Source organism: Cryptomeria japonica, chromosome 9, assembly GCF_030272615.1.
Source record: "Cryptomeria japonica chromosome 9, Sugi_1.0, whole genome shotgun sequence".
NCBI classification, from domain to species: Eukaryota; Viridiplantae; Streptophyta; class Pinopsida; order Cupressales; family Cupressaceae; genus Cryptomeria; species Cryptomeria japonica.
Window position 1 is genome coordinate 683233825 of NC_081413.1, and position 26847 is coordinate 683260671.

The 26847-nt window shown below is 38.6% G+C and overlaps 1 protein-coding gene across 2 annotated transcripts in view; it reads left to right on the top strand.

The window, feature by feature from the left end:
• Positions 1–4866, top strand: part of LOC131073972 (DExH-box ATP-dependent RNA helicase DExH14) — a 247896-nt gene extending 243030 nt beyond the window's left edge. The window contains exons 47-50 of one of the 2 annotated variants that reach the window (XM_058010506.2): positions 3568–3774; positions 3974–4117; positions 4209–4340; positions 4440–4866. In XM_058010506.2, coding sequence (XP_057866489.2) covers positions 3568–3774; positions 3974–4117; positions 4209–4340; positions 4440–4538 — 582 coding nt within the window. In that variant the 3' untranslated portion in view covers positions 4539–4866. Of the gene's footprint in view, positions 1–3567; positions 3775–3973; positions 4118–4208; positions 4341–4439 lie in introns of those variants that run through there. The other variant, XR_009113014.2, reaches the window with a different exon arrangement.
• The last annotated feature ends 21981 nt before the right edge of the window (positions 4867–26847 follow it).

A 26847-nucleotide genomic window follows, 5' to 3' on the forward strand; every position in this document is an offset into this window, starting at 1 on the left:
ATATCTTGGTAATGCAGCTGTGGGTAACAATCATAGACCTTTACTTGACCAGGCCCATTCTCGATTTCACCTTTCATTATCAAACCTGGCAGCGGCTGGTTCTTGGCGAACATGTAGACCAGATAAGAGGTCATAGTGAAGTATTTCTTGGTTTCAAGCTCAATCAGCTGAGCGTGGATGTTGTCGCTTATGATTTGGACCCAGTCAAACTTAGACTTCCCAGCGAAGACTTGCTCTGTGAAATAGAACATCCACTTTTCAAAGTAGTTGGATTTAGGAAGTCCCATAACTCGGCAGAGTAATGTGACCATATCCCCATGTTCATTATGAAAATCACTTCTTGGGGTCTTTTTCACAATCCTGGCGCTCGAAAGCCTTCTCTCCTTGTACCACTCTTCGTTGATCAGTGCTCTGCATCGGACCGGATTCATATCATATGCCCCTTGTGCTTCATCTATGGTTGTGGTTGTGGGATTGTTTTGGAAGGGAATGTCGAATGTGTCGCCGATGGCCTCAGGAGTGAAGTTGGCGATGGTCATGTTCTCGAGGAGCACCGATCTGGAATTTGGCTGATAGTGTCGGGCGGCCTCTACCACTAACTCATAGTTCTGTATTGCTGGAGGAAATCCCGCCGCTTGGGCGATGCCACTTTCCACCATCTGTCTAGGCTTGCCATATGCGTTAGGGGAGAAGACCCGATTCCTGAAGTCTTGAATGTCAATATGGCCTAGGTCGGTATCACCAATATTGTCCTAGAGGCTTTGAACTTTTGACTCCCTCAATCCTCCTCTTTGATACTAGTATTTCATCCTTTCAACTTTGCGTGGGATATTTGATTTGGGTGCTCGCGATGTCTCAGCTGCAGCGGGCGTCTTTGATGATTCTACCGCCGATTTAGGCATTTATCCTGCACAATCGGATGCGGATTACGAGGCGATACAAAAGAAGTAAGGTGGGTTAGATAGAGAATACTCCAGCATTCAAGGATTAGTTCAAAATCTAGATTGGAAACGGAGCGACATTTCTAGCTGAAAGCTTGATTGATTTTAAACCAGAGTATTCATGAAGCTTTTGATCGCGAATTTATACTTAAGCATTTTGGATTTATTTTCAATAGGGATAGAGCTCGAAAAATTTTCCTAAGTTTGAAAATGCAATTTCTAGTTAAACCTTAGATTCTAAATTTTGATTGCTTTGCACAATGTTTTACAAGCGAAAAAGATGCAAATTTCGAAAATTTAAGCATTTTAATCAGATTTCGCACATACGTCTATTTGATTTATAAGCATTTCAGACGATCAAGAAAGACAGAGCGTACTTACTTGACGAAAATGGATGGCGAGGAATTGCTCGACCTTGCTGCGTTAAGATGAATGGACAACTCTGCAAATTTTTTGAATTCCAACTGTTATCTTCTTAATTCAAATTTTCGCGGTTGTTGTTTGAAAGGAATTTATCATTTTTAAACGGTTTTTACCTCAGGCAATTGGCAATCTGAACTTGAGTGTGAATGGTTTGCAGTGCTTTACCTTGAATGCAAAATGCGCGAAATTGGATCTGTCTCCCTTCCAAAATCGAACGTGATCCTCCTTTACATGAAATTTGGCAGTATGGAGAGGATTTATCAATTTCGAATTGCGTTTTCCTTGACGAAATGCTCGAGCGCTACCATGCAAACTTCGGACCTAAGCGATTTTCGGGGGGGAATGGAGGATTTTTATCAACTTCGAGCTCCTTACTTGCCCTACGCGTTTGTAGTTTTGAAGTTTATGGCGAATTTTCGGAGCTATGGTGCTGCTTTGCAAACTTTTAACTGCGTTTTCTTAAACCCTAGGGGCGAACTTCGGACTATTTAATACCCTTTGCAAGTTGTACAAACTTCGGAGCTATTGCATCCTTCGCGATTTTCGCGTCTTCGGCGATTTTCGGAGCATTCACGAACTTTAACGCCTTTGCGATTTTGTAGTTTTCGCGTTTTGGTGACCCAAAGGCATTTTCGGACCATCTGCTTATTTTGCAAATTTCACGAATTTCGGACTATTTGCCCCATTTTGCAAATTTCACGAATTTCGGACCATTTGCCCTATTTCGCAAATTTCGGAGTGTTTAGATGTTTTTGCAACTTTATCATTTTTTCGATTTCGGCTCCAGGGCCCGAAATTGGAGGACTTAAGTGAATTTCGGACCATTGAACACTGTTCGCAAATTTTACGAATTTTGGGGCTTAAGGCGTTTTTACAACTTGTCCAGAATTTCGGACCTAAACCACCTTTTTGCAAATTTATACAAAACTTTGAATTTCGGCCCCAGGGTCCGAAATTGGATGTTTTAAGTGAAATTCGGACCTCTAGGGGCTTTTTGCAACTTTCCCACATTTTTAAATTTCAGCCCCAGGGTCCGAAATTGGATGACTTGGGCAAAATTTGGACCATTTGGGGTCTTTTGCAAACTTTCCAAGCATTTTCGAACCTTAAGCCAGTTTTGGGAAATTTTGAATTTTTTGAAATTTAACCCCAGGGTCCGAAATTCGGCCCCCTGGGCGATTTTAGCAATCTTTCAACCTGGTGAAGCTTTAACGTTTTGGCATCTGGGACCGGAATTCGGCCCATAAGGCGATTTTGGGAACTTAAGTGAAATTTCGGACCTTGGACCAGTTTTCGCTAGATTCTACAAATTTTGGATTTTGGATCAGTTTTGGAATTTTAAGGCATTTGGGCAAGCTTTGCAACCTTGGCATTTTGGCCAGGAAATTCGCTCCTTCACCAGCAGGCGAAAATCATCCTTTATTCAAATCCCACAAACATCGTGGAGACAAACCTTATGCAATCCATCTCATCGCCTTCAGGCGAAAAATGACAATTTTGGGTCCTCGTGCGACGTTCAGATGCACTATTCTTTGCTTGGCGGGCTTCGCCATCCTCTATCATCTTACGCCCATTCACGGCGATTTTTACAATTTCAAACAAACTTTTAGCGTTCGTGCCCGAGGGCTAGACTAGCCTGATGGATTCATCGGCTCCTTTCTTTGACATCATCACTTCACGGACCAGTCGCGGGCTCGCTCGAAAGGACGCGAGACACTCTGCATGAAACTCAATAGGGCGAGAACGAAAGGCTCAAAAACAGGAAGGGGGACCCTGTCGGCGACAGGGAGCGTGTGCAACGCACAACAGTCTTCCATTTCCAAAAGACTTATCCCATACTCAGAGTGCTCTTATAGAGCAGTCACTTCAATTTCTCGTTGTTTATAATTTGTACTACTGATGCCCAAATCAGCAATCTTTGTTGAACTTTTGCTAGCTTCTAAGTAAGGCTTTTTCCTTTGGAAGAATTTTCCAAATTACATTCAATTCCATTTGCTCATGTCCTTATCATTCTTCAATTTGTAACGTTAAACATTTTGATCCTTTTTCTTGTGCCTTCCATCATTTCATGATATCTGTAATATATACAGCCTACAATATTTTTTCCATATATTCTGTAATCTTAGCAGCACGATAGCACGAATTGGATGAACTAAGATTGTTCCACTCCTGCCTCTTATATATGTTTGACTTTCTCCTGCAGGGCTTATGGTTTAAAAAGGAGTCCTCATTGTGGATGTTACCAAGCATGACAAATGATCTGATGGATGTTCTGCGGCAGGAAGGAATTACAGAATTGCAGCAGTTGTTGGAGCTCTCAAAACCTTCTCTAGGGAAGAATAAGATAACAGAATTGCAGCAATTACTGCAGTCAATTCTTACCAAACCTGAATTGGCAGAATTCTTCCGAGTACGTACTTTTTATAAATAGGAAGTTTTAGCTCACAAAAATATTTTCATCATTCTTTACTTAGCTTGGGATACAAAAGATAAAGGAAAATTTCTGCTTTTGTTTTTTATTTTCTGGTTGGTCTTCCAGAAGTTGTTGATGTTGTCTGTGAGGATAGATGCATTTGATATTAATTTAAGTCTACCTAAATTTTTCTCAGGTTTTGGGACAGTTTCCTCGAATTCAAGTGGATTGGAATCTTGAAAAGCGAGAAAGAAGTGGTGAACAATATTCATATATTCTCGAAATTAAATTAAAAAGAATGAAAAAGGGATCAAGAGCTTTTGCTCCTCGATTTCCAAAGGTATGTATTTCAAGCTCCAATATCTGGATTTGCTTTAAGAACCTGCAGTTTATTTATTTCTTGCAACCTTCTTGTCTTTGACTCTTACCAGATAAAAGAGGAAGCATGGTGGTTAGTTCTTGGTAATATAGAAACAAATGAGCTATATTCCTTAAAGAGAGTAAGCTTTTCTCAGGATCTAATTACTAGTATGATCATATCACCTGATCAAGTTAACAATGAGGTAATTTTCTTTGTAGCTAAGCTAGTGATTTCCTTTAATGTTAAAGTATTACCTATTACCTTTCTATTAGGTTTAGTACTAACAGTCTAATATGAACAGGGAACAAAGTTATTTCTGGTTTCAGATTGCTACCTGGGTTTCGAACAGGAGTATGCTCTTGGAAGCACAAATCGTAATGGTCACATGGCTGTGCAATAGCCAGAAGATGCCAGTGTATACTTGCATAATGAATATTGCATTCTTGATATCAAAAGTTAATGCTGTAGAATTCATTCAGTTAAAATATTTATCCAGGATCTTAACATTGCAGAACACTTATTTTAGCTTACATATGTCGTCTTCATTGTGAAATTTCTCATTCATATTAGCATGCCTTACACAACACTAGATATCTAGCTAGATTGTTTTTAATGGCTTAATTGAGAAGCCAGATTTTTGTTTTGCTGTGTCATACCTCTTGCGGTGTAGCTTTAAGCAATCCATGTTTTGAAAATGGTAACATAATCTCTTGCTTTTTGTTTTTGCATATACCTGCCAGTGAGTTTATTTGGAAATTCTTTAGCCCAGTGAAAATCATCTACAATTAATGACAATCTAGTTGCCAGTGAGAGTAGAACAGTTGGTCTACAAGTTATATTCACCAATTGTAAGCCATCTCCGAATCAGCAGCCAATCAGTGTATTATGCTACATTGAGGGGGATTGTAATTCGCTGAGATTGACATTTCTACTCAATAAGTTATTGAACATTTACATACTTGTTTCCTATATTTAGAGAGTTGCCATTTCTATTTCAAGAAAAGCGAAAATTGTATGGGGCCTGCCTTCTTCTGGAAGATACAGCATTTGCACAATGGAATCACCATCTGGAAGAGATATGAGATTTACTGAATTCAGATATGAGATTCAATTAATTTAACATCTTTTGATCTATAACACATCCTTGCAATCACTTCACAAAAACCACATCAAAGAATTTAGCTTTCTTTAATATATTACTTTATATATCTCTGCCGTCAATAATTGGATATCTTCATTAAGCTCAATATAGGTATAGTAGGAGATGGCTTCTCAAAATGTACTTTGTAACCATACAATAACATCTAATTTGAGAATGTTGCCTTCTTGTTACTCGGTATTTTTCAGGGATTGTGTACATAGTGAATAGTTTTTGATGATTCCTTATCAAATAGAAGTGACCTAATCAGAGACCTATTGTGACCTTTTCACACATCGCCCCATTACAAACGAAGACCCCCTCTTTCCTGCTTCCTGTGTTGGTTAGTTTAGGGTTTTGGCAGCATAGTGGACAATTTTGAGTTTCTCGTGCCTAAGTCTTGGAGTTTTTTTATCATGCCTAATTGTCATTTAGGGTTTTGAAGTTATAGGATTAAGCACGTAAAGTTGACATTTTAAATGATCCATAATTTTGTCCAAGTGTAGACCTTTTGAACGTTAACGTGTTTTTGAACGTCCATGTCGATGATTTTCAAGTGCTAAGGTGTTTCATAAACTTTTGGAGTTATTTTCTCGCTCCTACGAAGGTATTCAAGTTGATTTTGCATTTTATCTCGATAGGTTTCCTTGTGTTTCACTCAATTTTTTTGGTGAATTTGCTCAAGTCCAGATGAGTTTTATTGAGTTTTGAAGTTTCCTAGTGATTGAGTGGAAAAATCATCATATTTTGGATGAAGATCCACATTTTAAGGGTCAAAAGATCAAAATTGTACACTAGAGGTGCTTTTCCACTCATATTCCTGACTACCTATGATTTTCCCCCACTCAAAATCCAGACTGGACATGGATTTACCCTGGAATCTAGACATGTCCCATTTGTCCACCATTCAAAATCCATACTAGGGGCGATTTTCCACCAGATGATTGAGAATTTGACTAGGTATTGGGAATTTTCCTAACAACTCACGTTTTTCCACTAGGGGTGTGTATGAAGTTGCGGATGACTAAAGTGATGATTCCTGACATGGATTGATTTTCCACCAGGACTTTTATGACAAGATTTCATGGATTTTTATGCGGATGATCATTCCAGACCCTAGGCGAATTTCATTTGGGAATGTTTTGATTATTTTTGTGTCTGGATGACTGTTAGACAGGGGTGGATTTCCCCCCTAGGATGATTTTTTGTGTTAAGTGATGAATTTTTAGTTGGGATTTTTATCCCAATGGGGGTCGATTTTCCCTTGGACCCAGTTGTGCAAAGTTGATGAAGATTTTTTATGGGATTTTTATCCCTACATAATGTGATTTTCCGTTGAAGGGGGGTATTTAATAATTTTTAATGGTTTTAATTGGGATTTTTATCCCAAGTAAAATCGATTTTCCCCCCAAATGGCCATTTCGATTCAAATTTTGAAATATTTAAATGAATGGGTCCCAAATTTAATTATTTTTTACAAAGTGCAACGATTATTTAAAAAATAAAAACAATTAATAAATGATTTGCAATGAGTATTTAATAATTTTCACCTTCTAGAAGCAAATCGACTTTTGTCAGGCAAGTATAAGTACAAGTGTTTTATCTTATTGCTTGTGTGGTGAAAGTAAAAAGGCAAAATCAAGTTTAAAGGAGGAGGCCAACATTATAATATTATTATATTTGCCAAGTGTATTTAAGACTTGGGCGATTTTTTCCACTAGCTGGCGATTTTGATGAAGTTTCAAGTTGACACCATTGAGACTTGAAGTTGATTTCCTAGTGCATTTTCTTCCATTTCCTAGCTGGGCGATTTTATTTAGCTACCATTGGAGAGTATTTGTTGCAGATTTTTCAGACCTTGGCGATTTTTAGCTAAGTGGTGCCATTTTTGGAGAAGATGATTTTTTGTTTAGAGTTTTTTACCTCCATTTTGTGCGATTTTTCTTCTTGGATGGTGGCACCATTGCTGGGAGATTGCTGATAATTTTCATATCTGATTTGCACCATTTTTTAGACTTGTACGACCTCCATTATTGGTTGGAAATTCGATTTTCCGACATATTTTGTTACCAGCCAAATTTCACCTAAGGTGTTGTCCAAATGGCTGATTGGAGTTGTTTTCAGTCAATTTTCAAAGCCAAAACTTTGTTGTAGGGGGGCTGTCCTTAGAAAACTATCATTTCCAACCACCTACTTAACTTGGCAATTAGGAAGCATTTTTCCTTCATTCCTAGGCCACTTTCTGAGTTTATCTTCATTCCTAAGGCTATTGGTAAGTTTGAAAACTTCCATTTTCAGACTTGTCTTCATAATAAGTTTTCATTTCCAGCCCTATATACATACTTAGATTTTCTCATGTTTGCCTTGGAAAATCGATTTTCATCAAGTTTGTGCATATTTGGGTGATTGCAACATGTTTTTAGAGATTAATTTGTGAAGTTGCAGGTTGTCCTCAGACTTGCTAGCAGTCATTGTTGACCTCGGAAGGTGTCTTCAGACATAATTTTGTGTGAAAACACAACCTTTCACGCCTTTTTGTAGTCATTGTTTGATCTGGTATACTCCTTTGCATTCTGATTATAATAAAATTTCTAAGTACAAGGAGGTGCCTTCAGACTTTGGTTTGAAAATTATTAATTTTAGTGAATTTCATGAGGGTTTTATACCCCAACCTTGTTACATTTTGCATTCAATTGTTTTTTTTTTTTTGATCGGTAAGAGGCCGAGGCCAAGAATTTTATTAATTATTTTGAAGTTTACATTACTCCACTCATGCGGGCGCCGGTAGGAAAGAGTGGAGGCAAGAAAACCTTCGGCCTTGCTCGGGACCATAGTCCAGCTAGTCCTGACTTAATACAAAAAATTCCAAATTTTAATACAACACCACCTCAGGCTAGGGTGATTAGGAGGGGGTGTTTCTATTTTACCCCTCCCTTACAAGCCCTAATTTACAAATTTCAGAAATCATTTGTCCCGTAACTTCCACCTGCATGGCTTTGAAGATGTTCTTTGATTGCAAATACTATCCCTTAATTGCTCGAGAAATACCTGTTTGGCCTGCATGGTTAGTAATTTAAACACTAGGCAGATATGTTAGTATCAATCAATCCTTTATCATAAATGAAATTTTAATTGTCCATTTAGAGAGATCCTCAAGTAAATTATCCCGTGAAACCTATCCTCACAGAATATACATAAGAGACATAAAACTTAAAATTGAGTGATTAACCAAGACTCCATCAGATAAGGGATCTCCAACTTACCGACTCTTGTTAATGCTCCTGGATGTGCTACCCTAATAAGACTGAAGATAAGAATAGAAGAATGCGATGTGGGGGAGGAGTGAAGTAAGCATCGAAGACTGCATATTTAGAAAAGGTAAGAATAGAAAATTTTCCTCACTTAATGTAAATATAGTTATATAGGTTGACGCTTATGAATAATCTTGAAAGATAATCGAGAGTATATATATATATGAAAATATGTATGTATTTTTGAAATTTCTGAGTATATATCTGTAGAATGAGATTGTGCTAATGAAGGCCATAGGATGACTATTGGAAACTGAGACTACCATTAAATGTATCAAAGCCAAAAAAACCCTTATAAATGCAACCTCAAAGCATAATTAACACTTCCCCCCTTTTAACCTAGAAACATAAGAAAGACTCAGGAAAGTAGATTTCTTATAGAAAAAACAGAGATTGAAAGATCCATATTATGCCTTTATATTTTTTGCATTCAATTGTTGAAATCTATTGAGAATGTGGATTATTTTCCTAATTTCCACACACAAACTTGTCTAAATCATTAGGAAATAAATTTTTTTGTGAGGAATAATTTCCGAAGTTCTAACTTCTATCTTTATACAAGTACGATGTTGAAGTCCGGACTCAAGGAAAGGAGATAACAATAGAGGATTGTTGAGATGAGATTCTATCTAGAATCCAAGATGTCATATAAATGGAAGGAGATTACGAACACGAACATGCAGTTCTTGAACATGAGCTAGATGCGACAGCGGATGTTCGGAATTGGAAGCCCGATTCCTTCTTCAGCTTATGTGAACATTACGAAGAATGGCATTTATCAGGCCGTTGGATTCCCATAGTCCATATAGTGCAGTGAGCTTATCCTAGAGTATGCACGATGTTATGATCCTCGCTCCTGAATGATCAAAACTCCTAATTGTGTCATCATTGCCTACCTTGCTGAGGATGCGATTGTTGAGGTGTTTGAAATTCCTCATGGAGCAGAGATGAAGGATATAACTAAGGATGAATATGAAGACAAATATAAGAAGAAGATGGATGCATGTAAGACCGCATTGAACAAGGAGTGGATGATTGATCGTATGACTCATCATTTCAAGGGTCCCAAGACACTTCTGTGCACAGACTTCAAATATGAATATAGTGGTTAAATATTCATTTTTAACCGAGTGATGGGGATGTCGTAGGGTGCAATATTTAATGGATGGACATTCTATTTCATCGAAGATTGTTTAAAATAAATGTTGATTAATTCGTCTTGAATCATAAGTGACAATGTGGATTTTCAGCTGAGAAATGTGGAGTGATCCAGGTCATTTGCCATGACTTCCTATTTGGTGTACATGCTTGTACGATTTGTTACATACAAGGGATTGATATGTATAGGTGAAGTCAAGATTGGGCAAGGACAATTCAGGAGTTACGAGTGTTATTCACAACTGAACATGTATCGAATTGAAGACTATAAGAGAGTGAATGATGTACTCACAAGGTATATAACGCGAATTTTACAAGGTGGAATCCACAAGAGGTTGTCCAAGGAGGCAACAAAGTTGATAGAGAAATATGGATCGTGGTATATACAGTTTCCCACTTTCACATACCTAAGGATTCATGGATTTCAATTCGAACCTTACAGGCTTCCTAGGTATCCTTTTGACAGAGTGATCTTGTTGGAAGTGGTGAGACAACTTCTGGAGTTTGATTCTATCCAGAAGAAAAAGCACAAAATGAACATGTAATTTCCTATTTCAGTGGGGAAGACATTGGAGGTTTGTCAATCCACCTTAGCAGCTAGCATAGAAAGTGATGAGCTTGCATTCTATCCATTTGCAACATACAAAAGAAGAGAAAGTTTTGATCTAGGTAAGAATGTTGGAAGGACTAGGGGAGATAAGTTCATCCACAAGGCAGACATTGAAGATTATTGGGCCAACCTGATGGACGTGCAAGTAGTAAAGAGAACAATGTGGTCCAAAATGTTAGTCGATTTCATGAGGAAGTGTGGACGTTTCCTCATTCCTGATCAGGTGTTAGATGATAAGGATCATGTGCATCCACAATATGAGAATGAAATGAAGAAGACGATTGTATTGCCTAATTGGTCAGAACCCGAAGAAATAGATTTGAATGTATTGATGAGAGAGGTCTTGAGTTTCTCTCAAGCATGGGAAGATTTTCCGATGAACAAAATAGTTGATATGGATGTTGTCTTCACTTATGAAAAGATGAAACATGAAGAATCCGCTTCGGACGATGATTGGAGGACTATCAGTGATATCAAGATCCATGCGGATGAGGAGAGTCAAGCTCCCAAACGAAGGAAGAACACACGAGGAGAAGTCAAGGCTAGAGGAAAGAAGATTGAGGAGGTTAAGAAGAAACAAAATACTATGATTCTTTCGTCTATCATTCCTTCACCACCCATCATTGTCTCATCAATCAAGGAAATTGAAATGCTAGAACAAAACAAAGAGATCGAGCAATGTTCGAATACAATGGTACTACCGAAGAATATTCAAGATTTACATGTCACAGCAACACCTACTCCACCTTATTAGGATGATGATAAGTCGGGATCCCCAACTGTCCTTTTGGAGGTTGGTTTGGGAAAAAATGTATATGATTTCACCAGGGATAATCCTGATGATGATGATGATGATGATGATGATGTTATCTTGGCATTGAGAGGGCTTGATTGAGAGATGTGTCTCAATGATGGTATGGAGATGACTGCTATTCTTGATTGGTTGATGAGGAGTATGGAGAAAAGCAAGAAGATGATAGAGGTGCAACCTATTGATGATATTGATGACTACTCAGCTAGGAGCGATAGGGAGAAACAACCTAGGAAAGCTAAGATTTTGTCACACATAGATAGAGATAAGACAATAATGTGGATTGCGCAAGTGGCTGTTCCTATTGGAGATGTGATGGTGGACATTGCTTCTCCCATGGATTTCTTGATTACTTCAGTTGCCCTTGGTCGTACCATAGAAGAGAAAGAATTTCATGAGGTTGGTGATACGCTTAAAGTGATCAGTGCGAGATTAGATAGTGAGATAGAGAAAAGAGAGAAATAGGAAGCAGTGAATATAAGACTTAGAGAGTACATCGCAGGGATAAGGCATGAGCCTTATTTCTTCTATTGCAATTGATCATGGACTACATACACATTATGGGGTAGCGAGAGATACACTCTCGGAATTGGAGAAATGGATTAAGGTTACAAAGAGATAGGTGAATGATTTCCTTACTCATTTTGTCCAGGCTTATGACAAGACAACATGGCTTATATTCAGAATACAACATTTGGAGGGAGTTTCTGAACACTTTCGACCCATTCAAGAGAAGACTATTCCACGCCTCAGAGCTTTGAAGAAGATTCCTATGCTTATGTTGATTAGGGAGAATGTTGTGCACAATGGAAATAGATACGATTTCCATGACTGGTATTGTTCACTAGCCATGAAGAAATCCACTTATGAGAGCGCACAAAAGAGTTGTGCAGAGATGGAGGTATCTATTCATGATATTCGGTGGAAACTCCCTGCCTCAATTGAGGGGTTATTGAGAGTTGATGTCAGTGAAGCTAGTGGGTTACACTTGGTAGAATTGAGAGACAAAATGAAATTCATGTATTTCAATCAGTTAGACTCTTTGAGGAAGAGTTAGATCGATGATTTGGTCTCTTTATTGATTCATGTTCATGATTCACATAAGCTTATGTCAGATTGGGAGAGCACTTTGGATGCTTGCTTGGATGTATTGGATGTGATTGATTTACAACAAGATACCTTACCCAACATTTCCATGGAGGAATTAGATTTTGTATTGGTTAGGTTCTTGGAGAGAGAGAGAGAGAGAGAGAGAGAGAGAGAGAGAGAGAGAGAGATGTAGGGAGGAATCTTTTAGAAGATTCCCTATTTGATGACTAGATATCTTTCTATTGGGCCATATGTTGGTGGCACCATTTTTTATGTTAACCCTAATTAGAGCAACTCTTGGGTTTTGTTGGCATGATCTTGTCCCTTGATTTAGCTTTAAGCTTGGCCATCCATTTTGTATGAGACTCTATATACACCCCATTGTCTCTTATTTGTAGGGGAGAGATTTTGTAGAATTGTTGGTATATGCTGCAGCTATTTGAATATAAATCATTGTTCGACTTGATGGTGATTTTGTTTTTCAAGTGTGATGATTTGCATCCAAGGTTCTCAATTCCTGCAAGTTAGATTAGAATTTGCATTCAATGTTTGTTAGATCGAGTGAAAAATTGTTGAGTATATTTGTGTGGAATCTATCAATCCATACCACTAGCCTCTTGCTGATTGTAAATGCGTCATGCGTGGTCAATTGGAAATTTATGCAAACTTAACTTTGATTATTACATATTCATTGTTATGCATCGACTTGGATGGTTTCAATGCTTGATGGTGATAATTTAAAAATCTATGAAGTATACCTTAGTGATTGCACTAAGCTTGTGTCAAAATCTGTTCGACTTGATGGTGAGACCTTGCTTAGTTTGATTCCACTAAATTTGTTCGTCATTTCCTGCATTCCTAGGCTTAGCATAGATTTCTTAAACCCTATTCCATTTTGTCATTTTTTACTAAGTCTTGTTAGAATTAAGTCAAGAACTACATTGTCAAATCCTAAGTTATCAGCACACCTATTCCATGTTCATGATAAGAAAAATTAATTCGAACAATTGTGCAAGTCCCCAAGTCAAAACAACAATTCACATCGACCATTGAGTTACCCACTCGTCAAGACCTGACTGTAGAAACCTTGAAATCAGTTTAGTTGATATTACCCTTAGCATCTGAGGTGATTTTGTTCTAGAGAGGGTAAAGTACTTTGGTATTTTATTTTGAATGTTATGTGCATAAAACACAAGTCAACATCTTTTGGTGCTAGGAGGGTCTTGTCAATTTTCTTTTGAAGATTATTTTCTGGAATGGTGTTGCTTAAAGAACTTTTTCAAGGTGAACAAAGATATCATTTCACAATTCAACACTCTTGCTTGGAGAAACCAAAATAGTCACGCTGAATTTAGACGAGTAGGAGCAATAATTGATAAAGAAGAGCTATTGGGAAACTTGCCTCCTGTTATCATTGTTCATAGAACCGTTGATCGCGAGAACCAGTCTACCAATCAGCAGAGGGTAAATTGAACCAGTTGAAGATTTGTAAGTTAGTATGAATCAAAATGGTGTTCCTTGATCCTAATAGGAGTAACGAGATAGACCTAGACGAACTTGAGTTCCAACAACTGAACTTGGGAGACAAAAGATATATCATATCCAGTTTGAACAACCTTGCTTGGGAAGTGAAAACGAGTGCACCACGATACATTGGAGTTTCTTTTGTGCTAGACAAAGAAGAAGAGATATCTGCACAAATTGAAGCACAAATTGAAAGGGATCTACTTGCTCAAGAATTACAATAGGTCCAGATTGATCCTAGATAGGTCATGTTGGATCGCATCAATTCATTTTCACTCGAAAGACTTCAAAGGATTCTAAGATCAACTCTAGGAGAACAAAGGCATTGTGAGTTGGGCTCTCCTCGTAGATCCGGATTTGGAAGGCAGGAGCCTTCACCAAGTTTCAACATAGCAGATAGAGATCGATTGTTCACTCAAGAGGACGAACTGAGAGGAGATGATATTTTTCAAAATCTTTTATTTCAAGAACAAGAGGAAGATCAACCGTTTCAAGAAGAAGACCAAGATATGGATCAAAATCAGGGTCCACCTCCAAATGGTGTTGCCTGGTTGGTTAACAACTCGTCACCGCTTGCATTTGATGACATACATGAGATGTTGAATAATCTAGAGAACTTTTGTTCGAAGTACAATGCTGGAGATTTGAACCGGACAACAAAAGATCATATCAAGATGTTTGAAGATCATTTGAGAAATAGACCGATTGAGTATGGAGATGTTGCTTGCATTATTTTCCCTTATTCCGTGGGAGAAGAGGCATATTATTGGTTTATCCATTTACCTGCAGGATCCATCACCTCATGAGCGGAATTGAAGGATGCATTCATTGTGAAATTTGGTATCTAGATTTACCCATTAGAGTTGGATAGACAATTTGTTGAATGTAAAAGACGAGCACGAACCTATTACCTCATTCAACAACTGGTTTCAGAAGGCTTATACAAGGTTCCATACTCCTTATCTTTTTCCAGATGCTCGAGAGATATACTATCATGCTCTAGATCCACTTGCATCAATGTTCATGCAAATTAATCCCCCTCCAACAAATTTGAACAAAGCATATGCAAAGGCAATATAAGTTAGCAGGGTGCTATGTCAAAATCTCAGTGGACCTTTGTTCAATTTGGGGTCACCTGCGGCTGCAAATCAAATTCAGAATTTAAGTCAAGCTTTGTTGCATCATATGCCAATAATGAATCAAGTTCCACAACCGATCTATCCAGTAGTTCAATTGTCAAATCAGTTGGTACTCCATCCTGGAGCACCCATTTCTCAAGCTCCATAGACACATCCAATGTACCTACAAAATGCCTTGACATCCCTGAGGACACGAGAGGAGAAGGAAGAAATGAAAGAGTTGATAGACCAAGTAAAGAAATTATTTACAAAGGTTACTCATTTGAGGAATTAAAACAATCAACTCTATAGTATGCATAGAAATTACCAAGGTGGTAACCAAAATTATCAAAACAATAATCAGAATTATTAGAACAACAATCAAGGTTACCAAAGCAATAATCAAAATAATCAGAATAACCAAGGATATCGTGGGAATAATAAGAACTATTAGAAAAGAACGTGGAATACTGCACTCAATAATGGAAATGTGTCATCACCTCTTGACAATCGCCAGCTCCGGAGAGTCGACCGACTGATAGAGCCTTCCTTACAGAGGCTTCTTTATCAAATTGGTGTAGATTAGACAACACTAGTTAGCATTCAGAGTTGCATCGTCTCACATTCAAGGTTGCAGCTGATATTTTTCAATAGGAGGTGCATAATAGTGAAGCATCGGAGAGCTCTCCGACGATGGGATATGAAATTGTCCCTACCACAAGATATGATCCAACATTAATCATTGAGGATTTCAAATTTCCTCCAGTTTATGAAGAAAGTTTAATATGTGAACAGAGCAGGAGATTTCCTCCTAAATCATCTAATGGACACATGGTTCCACCTGGTTCCCAATTCCCATCTGCTTCAGCTAATGGACCTATTGAAGATTCAAATTACTATTTTCCACCATTGAATAACAGTGTTTTAGTTGAAGGAATAAAGGAAGTTTTTCACCAGTCGTCTGAAAATTCAAGACCTAGAGTTTATTAGAGGAATCAAAGAAATCAAGAGCCTTTAACTACTTCCATTCCTCCGAATAATTTTTCTACTCCACCAAATCCGAATGCTAGCAATACACCAAGCTATCCACAAGATTCACCTGAGTATAGAAAGAAGAATGTTCCTCCTCCAAGAGAAGAGTTGAGGAGGATGAGTCTGTGTGTGTTAGAAGAATTCAAGAAAGTCAAAGTGAGCTTGGCATTATTTGAATTGATGAAGGTACCAGAGATTAGAGATACATTGATAAATGGATTAAGCGAAAATACTATGGGAAGAGCCTCAACTCAAACTAGTTCCAAGATTTAGAAAGGTGCTACAAATGCTCATCAAGCAAGCATTAATATGGTTCAAGATAAACGTAATCTTCAATGATTGTTAGAAGAGGTATGTGTAGTTCAAGAATCATCTAATATGCCCAACAAAGAAGAGTTAATGAAGACGAAAAATGTGCTAAAGAAAGAAGACATGTTATAAGGCAAAGCTTTGCTCACAAGAGATAAGATAATGAGAGTTAAGGATTCACCAGTTGTAATTGAAAATCCTACCAAGAGTGAGACCTTTCCAAAGAGTGAGATTGCTTCTATTGAAGATACGATACAAAAAGATGAAGCTTCTAAAGAAAGTGTGAAGAAAGAAGAGAACTTGCAAGTTCATAGGGATAAGCTTAGTAGTGAACTATCAAGATGAGCCAACCTCGTTCTTGCTTTCAGTAAGAATTTTCGGCAAGCTTTTACATAATTGCCTAGTGGATTCCAGAGCTTCAAGTATTGTAATGCCAAAGGCTAAATGCGAGAAATTGGGTCTCATTCCCATACAAACTAGTAAAAGAGTTACATAGTTAGATAAGATAGAGGTACCTATGATGGGAGAGTTAAACAATATTCATATGCAGTTGGTTGTGGGTCCAAGAGTCCAACACTTCATAGATATATCAGTTGTAGACATTCCAAATGGATATGGCATGCTTGTGAGTCAAGATTGGTCAAGGAGATTGAATGGTTACTTTTCGACTGATTTCTCTCACATGTGGCTGCCATGGAGAGGTGTACCCAACTAGATCAAGATTGATAGTACCCCTAGATTAAGATTGATGATAACAAAATATGGGGAAAACAATGAGATTCTTTTCTTAGAAACCGATTTGGGAAATTACAAACCAAAAGTTGCAGAGGTTTTGATGCTCCAAAGCTCAGTAAAAGAGAAGAAGAAAATCAAGAGATGGTGAATTCAACAAAATTAGTAGTAGAAAGTGATCATGATACAAATGAAGAAGTTGATATGTTTGAAAGTTTCGGAAGATTTGTATTCAAGAATATTCAATATGGAGTTGAATTAGGCAATCGTTCTCGCATTCAATTTTTATTGTTGCCTAATTGGTGCCGAATTCACAACATCGCTCCTTTTGAATTCTCTTGCGCAATTTGCAAGATAGCTTTGAATCAAATACACGAGAATTCCTAAAGGTTTGACTCTTGAAGAGATTAAAGAGGCCTCTCCCTAGCTAGATGAGGAAATTGTAGATAAAATTGAAGAAGAAATACACGATGAAGATCAAGTTTGGACATTGAGATTTGATGGCTCAAAGTCAAAGAGAGGATCAGGAGCCGACTTTGAATTGATTAGTCCCTCAGGGGAATCTTATTTGGCTTCCCATAGACTATAGTTTCCATGTATGAACAGAGTTGCTGAGTATGGATCCTTAGTCCATGGATTATTGTTAGCCATTTAGAAGAAAGTAAAGATTTTACATGTGTTTGGAGATTCAGAGGTTGTAGTGAGACAAGTGTGAAAACAACATGTCTGCCATGACAAAAGATTGACAAGATACTGCAATAGAGTATGGGAGCTCATCAAAAGCTTTGATGCTTTTAATATCAAGTCAGTATACAGATCACATAACCAAGTGGCGAATGCACTTGTACAGGCTGCTAGTTCCTTTGCACCCATTTCCATGAAAGGATTGAGGAAATTTACAGTGGAGCTTGCATCAATTCCATCCATACCAGACAATGTTACAAATTTCCAAGTTCTTGAAGATGATAAGAATATATTGGATTTTTTGACAAACACGGATATTTTCTTGAGTCAGATTATTGATGAAGAGGAAGCCGAGGAAGAAGAATATGATTCAGATGGTATCTTAGATATAAAGACAAATGTCATTCCTAAGGGAATGATAAGGCTGGAAAGAATATTCGATCAAGATAAGATGAAAGTAAAAAGATTGCAGGACTTAAGTGGAGGTGCCTTTGAAATAGTAAATTTGGGAAATGATGAAGAAGTTAAAAATGTATTCATAGGGAAAGAATGCACACCCAGTGAAAGGTAAGGCATATCGAAGAACATGAGAGATTTTCCCAATGTGATTGCATGGGGATATGATGATTTGAAGACATATGATACACCAATCATTACACACACAATTCCCTTGAAACCAGACAATAAGCCATTTAGACACAGATAGAGGCCAGTGAACCTTTTGCTGGAGGCTTTCATATATCAAGAAGTAAAGAAGTTGTTGTCAACCAGGATTTTCTTTCTCATGCGATACTTGACGTGGGTCACCAATTTGGTCCTAGTTAGAAAAAAGAATGGAGAGATAAGGCTCTGTGTTGATTTTCAAAATTTAAATAGAGAATCAGAGAAGGATAATCACCCACTTCCATCATTGGATGAAGTTTTACAGATTGTGAATGGATCACATATGATGTCCTTTTTGGACGGGCATTCTTGATACAATCAGGTGATGGTAGAATATGAAGATAGATTGAAGATTGTAGAGCACAATATGTCACTGAGGGGGGGGGGGTGAATTAGTGATTTTAAACAATTTTCAACTATGTGTGTGCAACCGGTAAAGTAAGAAAAAACACTAATCAACAATCACACATAAAGAATGCATCACACAACATCGGATGTACGAAGAAAACCCAATGTGAGAAAACCCTCGATGAAAAATGCTACTGGAGTCGACTACTCCAATCCAGTCTTACAATGAAGCAACACCAACCCCTACGGATTTAGGGCACCAACCCAAGGAGCACCAACCCCTACTAATTTAGGGAACCAACCCAAGGAGCACCAACCCTTGCACCGAGCACCAACTCAGTGATATACAATGAAATAAAAACTTATTACAATGAAAGCACATTGTTACAAATAGATTTTGTAACACCTCCAATGAATACTCTCCATCTATTTTTATGTCTCGCTGCTTCTTTTACTATTGGTTAATTGTTGACACACTCTAACCCCTTACCGATCAGCCTTTCTTTTTCCTGATTTCCTCAGATCCTCACTCTACACTCTTTTAATGTGTGATGCCTTCTCACTGGTTCAAACATTGATGGTTCACTTCACTGATAACTTTGTGACCACTCACCGGTGACTCTGTCTCCTACGGGTTAAGCTCCTCTCACTGGTTAAACCCTTCCTACTAGTTCTCAATCAAATACTCATTCGCTTCAACCACAGTCACTCTGATCAACTCTTTGTTCGCTCAAGCACCATCTTTTTTGGCAACTGACATCACAAACTTTGATCTTCAATCTGCATATTTATACTCGGGCTTTCTCGCCAAAACATAGAATCAAACTTCGAGCCCTAGGGTTTTTCTTCACCAACCCAATCTGTATCAAATCTGATCAAATCTCTTTTACGAGATGATAACCTGCAACAAAACAAGACCACATCTCCATATCTCAACCTTTTTCTACCTGTTTACTAAATTTAGCAAACTGTAAGTTGATCACCGACCTTGTTGCTTGTCAATCACAATAAATGATCCAACATTTTTCTTCTCTAGATCAACTAGTCGATCAAACATCGTGATTCAATCATGACATCAAGGAATCATATCTCTATCCTTCAATCTGCCTTGAGCCGCAACCCTCTACATCTAATCCGCGGTTTTCATTTAATGTCGACCTGTTTCAATCTTGTCGACACCTACCTCATTCATTACACCGACCTCAGCATGTTAGGTGATCGACTTTGCCACTTGGAAGCCATGTGCCATCTTCATCGACATCCACCTCAGATCACTGTGTCGGTTCAAGCTTAGGCACCGACCAAAAACACGCTGCCGGTATTCCCTTTATACTATTGGTCTTCGTGCCCTACCAATTATACATTAATTGGTTAACCTTTGTATCATCTCTTCACTGTTCTGCTGGTTACTTCAAGATAATTTGTATTGCTCTTGGTTCTGTGTTCACACTCTATATGATTCGACAATCATTCACTCTGTTAGTTTGTCTTTTGCTTGTTCATACATGCTCATCGATGGACCTGTTTACGGGTTGACACTGACCCTTCTTGCATATTGGTTGACAATACATACATGGTAATTATGCTGTACTGGTTGACATAACCAGTCTTACCTTTAGTTGTCTCCTTGCTTTCTTATGCTTGCTTGCCATGAACATCCATACCGGTAACATCTCCTGCTTGCATCTTGCATACACCTTGCATACCGGTGGCTATCCATACTGGTGACATGTTATACATATCGGTTGACATCAATGACAACACAATGCCACCAATCTCCCCCTTTGGCATTGATGTCAACACACCCAAAGATCATTGTCATACCGGTTCCATCTCCCCCTTTGACTACAATGACAAAGGGCACAAACAATATCCATTATCCACTAGCATGTCGATTCCTTCTACTCCATCCAATATTGACTACCATTCTGCCTTTTCCCAGTAGATCAAACAACAAGATTCTGCATTTACTCAACCAGTACAATCTCCTCCTTTGTCTAGCATATGGTTCAAGAAGAAAAAGATATGGGAGTGAACTCCCCCTGAACCATAGATCTCCATACATATTCAAGTGCATGAAGCTGGTGACACAACTCCTAACTTGTGTCTCAGATACTCAAATGTGCTTATCGGTAGAGGTTTGGTAAAGATATCTACCACTTGTTCACCTGTAGGGACAATATTCTACCTTAGTTTCTTGGCCTTCAACCTTCTTCCTGAGAAAATGGTATTTGATGGCAATGTACTTTGTCCTTGAGTGCGTAACCGGGATCTTTGATATTTTAATTGCACTTGAATTATCACACCAAATAGAAATAGGGTCAGATGTTTCTACCTGAATATCCTTGAGGGTCTTCTTCATCCTCAACACCTGAGAACAACATGTAGTAGCAACAATAGATTCTGCTTCAGCAGTAGATAAGGAGATTGAATCCCGCTTCTTGCTCCCATGAAGCCAACCAATTGCCTAAGAAGAATGCACCACCACTTGTGCTCTTTCGGTCATCAATGCAACCTGCATTAGTGTAGGCATGTAAGGTGAAATCTCCTTGTTTAGGATACCATTGTCCATAATCAAGCGTTCCTTGTAGATATCTAAAGATTCTTCTGACTGCATTTACGTGTGATTGCTTGGGTGCAACTTGAAATCTTGCCACCATGCATATTGCCTGCACTATATCCTGTCTTGAAGCAGCGAGATACAACAAACTACCAATCATGGACCTTTATAAGGTCTGTTGGTGTAAATAATTATTCATCATGGATATTATTACATTTTACTTAAGTTTACTTAGGAAATGCATTTCATAATAGTTTGGATATGAGACACTTGGGTGTTTGTGCCACATTGGGATAGTGTGTGTAGGAGAAATTCCACCTTTTATGGTGTTGATCTTGTTGTTACACTCCACCTTCGGTGGGTGATCCACCTCATGTGGACTATTATATTATTTCTCCTACCTACCCACACCTATTTCCTACCTACCCTTGTTTCTTATTGAGCCACATGTCATGTTTGTGTGCTCACATATCCATATTAGCCTTGCCTATATAAGAAGGCTCATATTCATTGTATGTAATGCTTAATTCATTATTGATCATTTTCTATTGATGAGAATACAGTTTAATCTTGTCCTATATTGTGTCTCTATTTTGTACATTTCATTGAGCTCTTGATCTTGGCAAAATCTCACATGGTATCAGAGCCATTGGGGCTTCATTGATTCGTCTTGAAGAGGCATTATTGTGACGTCAAGAGGTAGATCTGAGGAGCAGCATCTTTTGGAGGCGTCCTAGACTAGATCCGACTCCGCCATTGCGTCCAGAAGGCCGTTTCCATGAATTTTGGTTAAAAAGTCGACCTATTTTGGTGAGAAAATTTTTTTCGCCAATTTTGCTATAATCGTACGGATTTTCAAATTTTTTTATTTATTTTTCGAAAAAAAAAATAAATTATTTTTCTGAAATTTTTTTCGAAAAATAAAAAAAAAAATATCAAAAAGGTGTTTTTGGGGGGTCCGCAGACCCCCCCGTGACCCGCCGTACCTGCAGGTCTGCAACTTTGTTCCCGCCGCGTACCTGTCTGCCGCAGCTGCCACGACCCGTACCCGCAGATCCCCGCCGGTCTCCGCCGAGTCCATCGCTGTCGCTGAGAAGTTTCCTGACGGCCGCCGCCCGCCGGTAGCCACTGCCGCGTCCTCCCGCCTCCGTACGACGCCGCCGCCGGTGCCCAAGTCCTCCGCCGTTGGCCCTTGGCTCTGACAGCTCCCTCCGTCGGCGACCACTAGACCGAAGGACCTGCGTCCGCCACGTGGCAGGCGACCACTGGCCCGCGGGTACAAACCGTTCACGTCAGATCCGTACGGCCGCTACGCAGACACCACGCGGCTCACATAGTCAGCTTTCCGTATGCCACTGTACAGTGCCAAGTCAGCAAATTCGTACGGTACGACCTGCACAGTCATCTGCCACGTCATCTGTCCGTACAATACGGACGCTCAATCAGCAGAGAGGCGAAGTTTTTGCGACGGTCATACGATCGTCAAATTTAATCGGGTGATTTGCTGACATCAGCACACGTCAGCAGGGTTTGAAAATTTTTGGACCCCCCTCTCATTGAGTTTTTTGATTTTGCAGTTCAACTTCAAATGGCCATAACTTGCTCATTTTTGCTCTTTTTTGGGAGCAATTTTTTTTGAAATGGGCTAAAATTTGGTTCTCTCCGTAGTGGTGAAGAATTTTTTTGATTTTGATGCACTGATTTTTCAGAAAATGCAGTTTTTGGTGACTATACCTGAGTAATCCCAGTTTTTGCAACTTCAGAGGCTTCGTTTGGGGTCATACGACCTCCTTTTCAGGTGCCATTTTTTTTGAAAGTGCGTATTTTTTCGTCTACTTTCACATGATGCTATCAGATTGATGCCATTGTAAGTAGAAATTGTACTTTCAGATTTTGGCCATTTTTGGCTCTCTTGGTACTTGTATATTCGCTTGAATCTCAGTTAGATTCATTGCACTATTGATTGAAGTCTCTTGTATCTCATTTGAGAAGTTGTAAAATTTGCATCATAAGTCCACTTTGCCTTGTTTTGCAAGTGGCTCATTGTAATCGCACTAAGTATAAAGTGCCAAAATCATCACTTTGGGGGGGTGTCTCTTGTGCTTTTGTGCTCTTGTGTTCCTTCTTTTTTTCTGCTATGGGTTCTTCTAAGTTTCCTCTCTTAACTCCTCATAATTATGCTACTTGAAAAATTGATGCATGGAGTAAACTTATGGAAAAATGACTCACTCATTACATTGATGGAACTATTGTTGCTCCCGCTGATCCTAAGGTTGATCCAGTTGGTCACTTGGATTGGCTCACTAAAAATATCATGGCAATTGGTACCTTAAGAAAGTATGTATCAAAGGATCTTATTTCTCATATTGAGAAATGTACTCTAATCAAGGATGCTTGGCAAAAGTTTCAAGACTTGTATGGTCAAGTTGATGAGATTAGGGGATATCAAATTGATAGTGATCTCACCATGTTAGATCCCAAGAACTTTGATACTATACAAGATTATGTCACTAAGGCAAATGAGTTGAGGGCACAACTCAAAGATTTTGGCATTGATAAGAAGGATACTCAATTGATATTCAACTTGATAGGCAAGCTTCCACAAGAATATGCAACATTTGTTTCTAGTTTCCAAACCCATAGGATGACAATGGGTTCAAGCTACAAAATACCTACATTTGATGCTTTCAATGAAATGTTGATGATGGAACAAACTAAGTTGATAAGCATGGGCATTCTTAAAGCTTCTAAGTCTCAAGCATTAGTGGCAAATCAAGGGAACAAAGGAAATCAAGGAAATGACAACTCAAACAAGAAGAAATGGCAATCAAAGCCTAAAGAAAAAGCACCATCTTCTCCAAAACAAGGAGATTCATCTTTTTCCAAGAGAGATAATTCACCAAAGAGGGAGAGACCGACTTGTGCTTATTGTAAAAAGATTGGTCATGAGGAGCATCGTTGCCATTCTAAGAAGATTGATGAGCTCACACATATCATCAAAAGCATAACATTGATTTGCCTAAAGTCTACAAGAAGGATGATTCATCAATTTCCACTTCCTCACATTCAAAAGGAAAAGGGCAAGCATTCATGGCTTCTACAAGTGGGAAGACTCACTCTTTTGGAACAAGAAAAGGAAAAGCTCTATGTGCTACTATTAGTCATAATTCAGAGAGATGGCTTCTAGATTCAGGGGCTTCTCATCATATGGCATCTTCGCAATCTATGTTCTCTACATTTGAGCCTTGCACCATGCCATAGATTTTGATGGGCAATCATACATACATGGATGTGATTGGGAAATGATCTATTGACATTGGGGATAACTCCTTCAATGATGTGTTGTGTGTACCCCACTTGACAAACAATCTCCTTTCTATCTATCAAATCACACATGGCGCAACTAAGAGAGTTGTGGAGTTCACACCTGACTCACTTTTCATTAGAGACTTGGAGACTAGAGCTATCATTGTGACCGGGGTGGTTGATCGTGCATCTCGGTTATACTCCTTTTTAGATTTTGTTGATGATGATGATTTCACATTTGATGATTTTACACATGATGATCACACTTCTTGTGATAGTTCAGATTTTGAGGAGAACTTTGGACACTTGAACATGGGGATTCTCACATGTGACCCCATTCTTGAGTCTTGTATTTCATCTCCTCATATTGATATCACATCACCTATTGCACCTGATGATGCAGATAGTGCGACAGTTTTGCCTTCATGTGATTCAGTGCAGCAGGATATTCATTGTCTTCCAGCTTCATATTCACGGGATGATTACTTGACAGATATTATAGGTTTGTTTATGGAATCCTACATTGCAGATTTGGGAGACATCATTGATGACATTCATCTTCTCTTTGATGAAGATGATCCTTCTTCGATTGTTGCGAGGGCACACTCTGACCCTCTTGTTCATTCTCTACATGATCATTCTTTCGAGGTTGACATGATTGTGGATACTTATGTACACCAGTTGGAGGAGGTCTCTTTATGTTTTGAGGAGACATGTGAGTCTTTGGGACATGTTCTACATCCATCTCCACTAGATCTTGGAGTGCCTTTTTCAGTAGTGTGGCACAGTTTACCACCTTTGGAGGGGGTATCTTTCAGCATCGACATGGGGACACTTGAGCAGTTTTCAGAGATTCCTTTCATCATGAGTTTTCTTCATACATCTTCCCTTCATGATTGGGGAGACTTCATGGATACACCTTTGGTTTTGTTTCTTCCTAAGGGGAGGAATGTTGTTCGACGTTCGTGGAGCAGTTTCTTCATACATCGAGCTTCTATCATTGGTGCAGATTCCACATTGAGGGGGGGCTTTCTAGCTTCTCTTCTTCTCTCATATGGGGGGGACTTTTTCCTCACATGGGGTTTTGTCCTTCACATTCTTCTATGAGAGTTCTCTTGTATGTTTTTCATCTCTCTTTTGGGGGAGGGTTTTTTCCCATTGGGTTTTTCTCTCTTTCCCCACTTTGTGAGAGTTTTCATTGCATTGGTTTGCATACATTTGTATTTGTACATGGGTACCTAACATGGCCTCGTAGCCGGGACCCATCTTGCATTGCTTAGTTGCATTGTAGACTTAAGTGCATTTCCCTAAGTTGCACTTAAGGGGGGGTGTTGGTGTAAATAATTATTCATCATAGATATTATTACACTTTACTTAAGTTTACTTAGGAAATGCATTTCATAATAGTTTGGGTATGAGACACTTGGGTGTTTGTGCCACATTGGGATAGTGTGTGTAGGAGAAATTCCACCTTTTATGGTGTTGATCTTGTTGTTACACTCCACCTTCGGTAGGTGATCCACCTCATGTGGACTATTATATTATTTCTCCTACCTACCCACACCTATTTCCTACCTACCCTTGTTTCTTATTGAGCCACATGTCATGTTTGTGTGCTCACATATCCATATAGCCTTGCCTATATAAGAAGGCTCATATTCATTGTATGTAATGCTTAATTCATTATTGATCATTTTCTATTGATGAGAATACAGTTTATTCTTGTCCTATATTGTGTCTCTATTTTGTACATTTCATTGAGCTCTTGATCTTGGCAAAATCTCACAAGGTCTAATCCACTATCTGTGACTCATCAAAATTTCTCAACTTGCATCTGGTCACCATGGGGGTACTTACCAATTTGTTGTCTTCCATCTAAAACTTCTTCAACATATCTCTAGCATACTTGGTTTGAGATATAAAGATTCCTTTATCTTAATGTGAAATCTGCAAACCAAGAAAGTATGACAACTCTCTAAGCATTGACATCTCAAACTTTGACTGCATCTGATCTGTAAACTCTTTACACAAGGTATCCTTATTGCCTCCAAAAATGATGTCATCCACGTATACAACCACAATAGTCACGTGTTTTCCATTTGCTTTAATATATAGATTACTATCTACATTCCCTTTTCTGAAACCCTTAACCTTTAGATATTTGTCTAACCTTGAGTATCATGCCCTTGGAGCCTAATTCAAACCATACAAGGCTTTTTCAACCGGCAGTCAAAAGTTTTATCATCATGTAGTAGAAAACCTTCCAGTTGTTCTATGTATACTTCTTCTAAATTACCATTTAAGAAAGCGGATTTA